Source organism: Gymnoscopelus braueri, assembly GCF_963280865.1.
Source record: "Gymnoscopelus braueri genome assembly, chromosome: 6".
Lineage (NCBI taxonomy): Eukaryota > Metazoa > Chordata > Actinopteri > Myctophiformes > Myctophidae > Gymnoscopelus > Gymnoscopelus braueri.
The window spans coordinates 31434338-31443426 of NC_137607.1; the positions used below are offsets into that span (position 1 = coordinate 31434338).

General features: G+C 43.1%; 1 protein-coding gene across 1 annotated transcript; it reads left to right on the forward strand.

The window, feature by feature from the left end:
- Nucleotides 1–1580: 1580 nt before the first annotated feature.
- glulb (glutamate-ammonia ligase (glutamine synthase) b) lies at nt 1581–5698 on the forward strand. The gene is made up of 7 exons (XM_080431085.1): nt 1581–1684; nt 2593–2772; nt 2955–3116; nt 3204–3350; nt 3444–3571; nt 3849–4048; nt 4351–5698. The coding sequence occupies exons 2-7, from the start codon at nt 2607–2609 to the stop codon at nt 4667–4669; spliced, it is 1122 nt and encodes a 373-aa protein (XP_080287211.1). The 5' UTR covers nt 1581–1684; nt 2593–2606; the 3' UTR covers nt 4670–5698.
- Nucleotides 5699–9089: the final 3391 nt, after the last annotated feature.

A 9089-nucleotide genomic window follows, 5' to 3' on the forward strand; every position in this document is an offset into this window, starting at 1 on the left:
CTTCTTAACCTGAATCGGTCTCTAAGGATGTAACTAGATCCCAGTTCCGCAAAATGTCAACAACCTAATGCTCCATCATGTGGCTGCCCTCTTCAGGACCCCAAACACAGGCCTTTTACCACTGTGGGCACAGAGATAGTCAGTTCTGACCTACATGAGCCCCAGAATGTTTATCTGGGGCTGATGGTACCTTCAGGCCGGTCATTGGATAGAATGCTGATGATGCTTTTTATTGCCCCTGGAATGCAGGATAATGGAACTATGACTCCATTAGATGTGACATTATTGTAATTGGTTTAATTTGTATGTTCTTATATAGCATACTTTTGTCTGCATACAGTTGAGAGGGGGTATTCGTCACTCACTCATACAAGACAACAATATCTAACAGAAATATAATAATATTGGATATTAACAAGACCAGGAGACCTGGTTCTGCCAGACCCAGACTTCACATGACGTGTCAGCCTGTGTCTATGCCCATGTATGGACGAAAACAGGTACAAAACATGCCCATGTATGGACGAAAGGGGGACAGACTTTTATGGCTGGGGCCTAAGGACAAAGTGACCATGCCCATGTATGGAGAAAACAGGTACAAAGCCTCATGTAAGCCAGACCCCCTAGGTCCGGCAAAAATCTACACTTGAAACTTGAAAGCATTCCACATTAGCTCTTCGTCTCACTATTATTATTAAGGTTTGAATGGTAGAGGGCGGAGGTAGGAGGGGGGTTACAAAAAAAATGTTTTCATCACCACTAAGAACAAATTGTTCCATTTGTTAAAAAATCTCATTTTATACCACTAGAGGGCATCACATTTGTATTTAACCATCAAAATAGACCATTGTCTTGGCAAGTTGGCATGGTGTGTTGAACTGTATTTTTCCATTGTGTGCAGACTGTGCACCTTTTTGAGGACGTTTCTATAGCCTTGGTTTATGTTTCTGGGTGGTTTGTGGGAAATAAGCTTAATTGTAAAGGGAGGGAACCGCCTGTTGTTGTATAACTAACTATGAGCAGCAGCATTATGAGAGAGATCATGTTTCGGTCTGCTCCACCAATCACGTGCAGGGAGCCGTTCAGCGTATTGTTGCCATGTCTGCTTATTATAAACGACTTTGGGCTTGTTTTTCTGTAAAGTTGCTTGCAAATTATTGGTAGTTAACTTGCGGGGTGCGTTTTTTTTGGGGCTTAATTGTTTCTTAATTGTATAGTTGCTTATTTGGGCTTGTTTCCTAATGTCGTGTATAAACCAGTTGTTCTCAAACATTTTCATGTGAAGGTCAAGGACCCCCAATTTAATATGTATTTGTCTGTGGACCCCCAGCTGAAAATACTTTATGCCATAGAAGATTTGTGAAAAATATTCCACATTTTTTTAATGTTCTTCAAGATTATTTTTTTTAGCAGATCTACAAGCTCACAACGTGTTGCGAGCTTGTACTGTAGATCTGCTATTTTCAAATAGCCAATGTAGAAGGGCTCGCTTCTTTTGGGATTGTTTTCATAGAATTGGTTGCTTGTTTCTCTCACTACACGTGGCAACACTGGTTCAGCGGTGCTATAAATCCAGCGTGGAGACGAGCCGTGGGCAGGAATGAACAACAACAATCACAAGAAGGAACTATCATCACACCAAACCTCAAGGGTCATTCTGTTTCTGTTCGTCAGTTAACATAAGGTAATTAACACCAGACAGTCTTAGTGTTCTTTAATTGTTGTTGAATTTTATTTGTATCGTGTTTTGATCTGATGTTGATCGATTTATTACTTTATTTAGAAGATTGCAAAAAAAGCACAAAAGTACAGTTCTAATACAAAGGGATGCTAAATAGGATTAAACCCAAGAAAACACTATGGCTTGTTTCCATTGGGGTCCTGTGTATTCAATTCATTTAAACATTTGGTGACAAATATACAACACTTTTACACTTTTTTTTTTCTTTCATTTTTTAAAAAAATGTTTGTCTTTTTTTTAGTAGTTGTTTAAGCAAATTTCAAACTGGCATTATCTTTTTTGGCATGTCAATATTGGCGATTTTCCAAATTTGTTCAAAAATCCCCCTCATCTCCCGAAAATAGCAGACGCGTTGTGAACTTGTAGATTCGTTATTTTCGCTGCATCACGCCACTGTACCAAGACTTATACAATGATTAGTGGCCTGGGTTAATGCAAACATGATGCCATAATTGTTGTCGTTTTTTTGTAAGGCATGTCTTCTTTTTAGTCTGTATAAAGAAGACCTGCTGGGGGGCTGCTATGGCTGTTTTGCTTCTTTGTTGTTCAGTGTCAGTTCTTTTACACAAAGACTCATAAAATCACCATTGATGGTTCAAACGGGACGTATGTTTGGTCAGTAATCGCTAAATTACATTGTCCAGTAAGTCAGATGGGTGAACGAAAGTTTATTTTAACATCACTGTAACAACAGCACTCTATCACATTGCTAGTGACAGTGATGTGAGGCTGTCTTTCTCCTGGGGCTAATTTGCAAAAGTACATCTTGTTTTACCCATGCATGCTGGGGCTGAATGGCGATATTTTATCTGCTGAAAAGTGGTGAAACTCCTACACTTGACTTTTTCTAGGCTTTTGGGTCAAAATGGCCACCTCATCAAGTGCGAACCTGAGTAAGGTTGTCAAGCAGCACTTCATGGACCTCCCCCAAGGAGAAAAGGTCCAGGCCATGTACATATGGATTGATGGGTCTGGAGAAGGACTGCGCTGCAAGACCAAAACTCTGGACTCTGAGCCCAAATCCATCGAGGGTAAGATTTTAGTCTGATGCATTGTTGACTTAAATAACAGATGCATTTATGTTAGTATGATCTTGTGGAACATGCCACACTGACATTTCGCTGCTTGTAAGTGACAAATTAACCCCCTTGATTCTTATGCACACACAATGTCTCTGAGGCAATGTTGTTGATTTTGCCATTTTCTCTTTCAGATATCCCTGAGTGGAACTTTGATGGCTCCAGTACCGACCAGTCAGAGGGTTCCAACAGTGACATGTATCTGATCCCCGCTGCTATGTTCAGGGATCCATTCAGGAAAGATCCCAACAAGCTGGTTCTGTGTGAAGTCCTCAAGTATAACCGCAAGCCTGATGGTAAATATTTTCTTTTTGGGGTGGATTATAGCAGTATCTCACAAAAGTGATGTCATTGTGAACAAATCTACATGATGGGTCCAACAGATAGAAACCAACGGTGCACCTGTAAGCAGATCATGGGCATGGTTGATAACCAGCACCCTTGGTTTGGTATGGAACAGGAGTATACCCTCCTAGGCACAGATGGACATCCCTTTGGCTGGCCTTCGAATGGCTTCCCTGGCCCCCAGGGTGAGTTTGTGGTGCTCCTGCTCTTGACAATGAAGATGGAATGCAAATTGGGTTGTAAAAAGACTGATTGATGTTGTGCTTCTGTCCACACAGGCCCTTATTACTGTGGCGTGGGAGCTGACAAGGCCTACGGCCGGGACATGGTGGAGGCCCACTATAGAGCTTGCCTGTATGCTGGGGTTCAGATCTGTGGAACAAACGCTGAAGTCATGCCAGCTCAGGTATTACATGTTTAGTGTTATCACTCTAAAATCGACTAGATCAGTGATTCTCAACCTTTTTAATTTCAAGGGGCCCCAGTTTGATATGCATTAGTCCACGACTCGATGCACCCCCATTGGATCTCTGGGACCTCAAGCTACAATGTAAAATCCTCAGTGTTGGTTTGTGAGTTGGTCCATTTGGACTCCTAGGGTCCTGGACCTGACGTTGAGAAATGGTGTACTAGATGTCTGGCTGTGTTGTTCTGGTATTTACAGTGTCTCTGTTACCTTTCAGTGGGAGTTCCAGGTAGGGCCTTGTGAAGGAATCAATATGGGTGACCACCTGTGGATGGCTCGCTTCATCCTTCACAGAGTCTGTGAGGACTTTGGCGTTGTGGCCACCTTTGACCCCAAGCCCATCCCTGGGAACTGGAACGGTGCCGGCTGCCACACTAACTTCAGCACTAAGGAGATGCGGGAAGACGGTGGATTGAAGTAAGGATATGTTCTTTCTTGAGAGGGCTGCAAAAAAAATTCTTAGGAATCTATAGATTACCTTTTTGAATAATTGAGAAACGTTATCTTTTATTTATCAACATATCAATTAAACACTTAAGCCTTATTTTATACTTCTTTGCACAATGGTGTCATGCATGAGCTCGACATCTGCTATTTCTGTTTTTTTTTTTTTACTTCCATCCCCAAAAATGGGGATAGATTATAATCAATCAAACTGCATTACACTGGCATCCTGTCAAGCGCATCATTTAAACCGCTCAATCTATCTCTTCACACAGAGCTATTGAGGAGTCAATTGAGCGGCTGGGTAAGAGGCACGCCTACCACATCCGTGCCTATGACCCAAAGGGGGGGCTTGACAACGCCAGGCGTCTGACCGGTCACCATGAAACCTCAAACATTCACGAGTTCTCAGCCGGCGTGGCCAATCGCGGTGCCAGTATCCGCATCCCCCGTGCAGTGGGCTCCGACAAGAAGGGCTACTTCGAGGACCGCCGTCCATCTGCCAACTGTGACCCCTATGTCGTCAGCGAGGCTTTGATACGCACATGTCTGCTCAAAGAGGAAGGGGATGAACCCACAGACTACAGCAAGTGAGCGCCCTCTGCTGCCCTCTTTGAAATCCACACCTCAAGAGTCAAGCATAATGCCTGATTTATAGTTGGTTGCGTGCTGGTGTCATGCAGCGAAAATGGTCAATCCACAAGCTCACAATGTGTTGCAGTGCGATACATTGTGAGCTTGTAGATCGGCTATTTTCAGTGCACGACACCGTGTGCAACATCATCACCCAAGTGTCATTGCCAGTACTGTACTGTATCTTGTTAAAGGACCATGCCGGTGTCTATACAGGTCATTGTCTATTCATAGATCCGGCCATATATCTTGCATAAACATCGACCGTTTTCCGGCTTTATTTTTAGCTTTGTCGTTTCAAATTTTCATTCAAATGTCACTGCGCTTTTACCTGAATAGTCAATGTTTGCTAAACATTACTGCACTGTAAACAAGTCACAACTGAACTTAGACCAAAAAAATATACTGCACAGTGATGTTTAGCATGTTTCATTGCCTATCCCAAGCAAGTTATTTTGTACCATACTGAAATGAGACTGCAGTGGCTTGGCTTCCTCAAATCTAACGGCTTATCAAAAAAAAGTCTGCAGTAATGTCAAGTACACTGAGTTTCAAATGTCTTTAAACATGCCAGACGACTAGTATGGTCCTTAATGATTGCAAGAGTGGATGGATGGACTGCTTGACGCAGTCTGACATTCCTTGTGCGTAAGTGTTTTATACTGCAGTTCCTTGCCTTCTGACATGAGCTGCATAATTGTCTGGAACAACACATTTGTTGGTGGGGTAGAATGAATCTCTCTTTTTATACTCTTTGTCATTAATAATTTGTAAATGGTCTGACAGGATTGTGTTTTTGAGCTCAAACTTTAACCCAAAGGATCCCGAATGCATTTGAATGTTAAGCTTTGTATCCATGGCCTTTGTCACTATGTTGGTATATGTAGGCCCATATTATGTGTGTAGTAAGTCCATGTTTTTATGATGCATGTGATTGTAATTGTTCAATCACTTGCAAAAATGTCAATTAAATTTGTTTTTTACCACATACTTCTGTGTTTACCTCAAACCATAACATGAGTCTAATGTCTGAACTGTCTTGTGCAGTAAGCTGGTGTAATATCAAAGTTATTAGTTGAAATAAGTTATTAGTTGAAATAAGGCGAACGGTAATCATTAGAAAAGGAATGTACACTGTAATGCTTGACGAGCTGTGGGTAATTACAGACCGGGTATACCCTGTTTCAAAGATCAAGTGACCCTACTACTTGAACAATTTTACAGCACTGGTTTCCCAAACATCGGAACCTGTTTTAATGGGTCATGACGAGTAATTCGTACAATCTTTTCAAACATCTTCCATGGAAAAGGCTTTCAAAACCGCATTATAATTGGCTATTTTTTGAAAGGGACTAAGTAATTAAAGGGATATTCACTTTCAAATAACGTCTACTAGGCTTTTGTGAACACCCCGGACAGTTTGATTCAGTATTTGTTTTATCAGACGATATTCATAATCCTTCCTATATAAACCCATAACTTCAAACTCCATTTTAACCATAATAGATTCATCGAAAACACCAGTCTTTGGTTCTGGTCATACTGCCCTCCTAATACGTGAGGGCGCCATATTACTTTTTTAAATCTTAATGTTCCAATGTTTTTAAAAAGGACTATCAGTCACCAGAACCAAGGACGGGTGTGTTCGATGAAACTATCATGATTAAAATGGAGTTAGAAGTTACAAAGGGTTTGTGTAGGAAGTCTGATTCAATGAATTATCAAATATCTAAATACTGAACCAAGCAACTTAAAAACTGTCTGGGGTGCTCACAAAAGCCTGTGTAGACATTTAAATGACCCCAAACATGTTTGAAAGTGAAATATCCCTTTAATCGTGTAAGTTTGGGTCCTGAGAAGACACCAAATTTCTTTTTGGGTCTCGATCTGAAAAGGTTTTGGAACCCTTTTAAAGTATAAGCAAATACGTAGGTTAACATACAGCATGTTGCATATGGTGTGAGCTGTTAAATAGTGTGCAAAACCTGTTCTGGAATGTAGTTTTGACCCCAAGTTCATGACAGCCATGCCCATGAATCCAGTTGTAAAGTATGTCAGTAAGTTAATGGAGGAGGGGCAGGAGCTCCCCATGCACAAGCAGAGATCCTGGAAAACGTGACATTTCACCTCCCAACGATCCAAGAGTGCCATGTCAACACGCATGTCAGTGAAAATAGACCGCCAGGCCTCGAGTGGTTTAAGTGGGAGGGCCTTATTTTATGAGAATATATAGGCTAAAGGTTGCTCTTGAATATATAGTAGCCTAAGGCCAAATGTTTGTCAACTGGCAACCAGCCCAGATAAAGGTGATGACAGATACTTGGCATATCCCTTAAGACCCTGATCATTTCCAAGTGTCCTTTCAATATCAAGGAGTGGGACAGGTTATCAGTAATTACTCAGCTTTTCTGTAGAACCTCCTTTTTTAGTAGAACCTACACACTTCCTTTTTTTATTTTTTCGATGTTTGTGCAATTTCTGCTTTTATTCGGATAGGACAGTGTAGAGAGACAGGAAAGCAAGAGCAGAGACAGAGAGAGGGGAAATACGCAATTAAGACATGACAATGGGAGTCAGATTCTAACCAGGATCCTTGCATCTCATAAGGAGCATTATGTGTTGTTCAGTGCACTAACTGGTTGAGCTATAGGTACTTGACTAGAGGCCTCTAGGGATACTTTGTTGAGTTTTAATTAGTAGGATACCCTTTCGTCTTGACACAACAAAGAAAACGGATCCAACTTTAGCAATGACAATTATTTGAGGATGAGAATTCTAAAGAGAAATGCTAACCATGCTAATACAGAATTTAGGGTGCAGTCACAACAAACTTTAATTCTGCCTATGTGGGTGGATTCTGCCAATGCTTTTCAATGGGAACAGAACATGACCTCAGACCTCGCATTGTACCGTGCCCTACCCATTGCGCAATACACCCAGTGTTGCATTGGTGAATTGGAAAGCGGTTGCAATCTATTTTAATGACGTCACGCATACGTCGCTTAACACCTACACTACAGGTCACACAATGGACAATATGTATCTAGGCTCATTCCTATGTTAATCCTATGTTAATTCATGCTGGTGTGACAACCGGCAGTCGGCAGCCTTTGATAACTTTGTTGAGGTTTGAATTCAAGGTTGTTTTAAATCTATGCATGTGCGTGCGCGTGCACCTGCTCAAAATAGCGGTTGCACGGCGTGTTAGGCCGTCCCATGACCAACGCAACCCTGACCACACCCTGACAAAAAATAGCTGTAACTACAATCTAGTCAAACTACATTGTCCTGAGGTTCATAATGATTAGGACGCCAGGCAGGAGTGGGCTGGTATTCTGAACCTGCTTTTACACTCTCATTTGCTTCCTACTGACAAGGAAGTACAATACAATGTTGTCCAGCCCTCCTGTAACCCTGTACCTCCTGTACATTTAGTAAGACACTTTCGGCAGTTGTCTAGCATTGTGTGTGTGTGTGTGTGTGTGTGTGTGTGTGTGTGTGTGTGTGTGTGTGTGTGTGTGTGTGTGTTACCTACACCAGAACAACCTCCTGGACTCCCACCAGTCTGGGTTCAAAGTGGGTCACTCGACCGAGACTGCCCTCCTGGCAGTGACGGAGTCGCTCCATGCCGCTAGAGCGAACTCTCTCTCCTCCGGTCCTGATACTCCTGGACCTGTCCGCAGCGTTCCACACGGTGAACCATCAGATCCTCCTCTCTACCCTTGAGGGGATGGGTGTCTCAGGCTCTGCACTCTGCCTGTTTGCATTCTACCTGACGGGTCGCTCCTACCAGGTGATGCTGAGAGGATCTGTGTCAGAACCACACAGGCTCACTACTGGGGTTCCCCAAGGCTCGGTTCTGGGTCCTCTTCTTTTCTCTCTCTACACTACATCTCTTGGTGCTGTTATCCACTCCCATGACTTTTCCTACCACTGCTATGCCGATGACACCCAGCTGATCCTGTCATTCCCCCCCTTTGACACACAAGTGGAGGCACGCATTGCTGCTTGTCTGGCTGACATCTCAGAGTGGATGTCGACGCACCACCTGAAGCTCAACCTGGACAAGACAGAGTTGATGTTCCTCCCGGGGAAGGTGACGTCAACTCGGACTGCGAGGAATCTGGGTGTGACCCTGGACGACCAACTGTCGTTCGCATCAGTGACACAGTCCTGCAGATTCCTCCTCTACAACATCAGGAGGATTTGCCCCTTCCTCACGGAGAAGGCAGCCCAGGTGCTCATCCCATAGACATATAAAGGTAGATGCCTCCTCTGGCTCTGAAGCGTCGGCATCTCGGACGCACTTCCGATTCCTCTATGCTTGTGGGGGGCAAGCTGGAAACATCCGTGTGCGTCACAGAAGGGGGCGTTCGGTAGG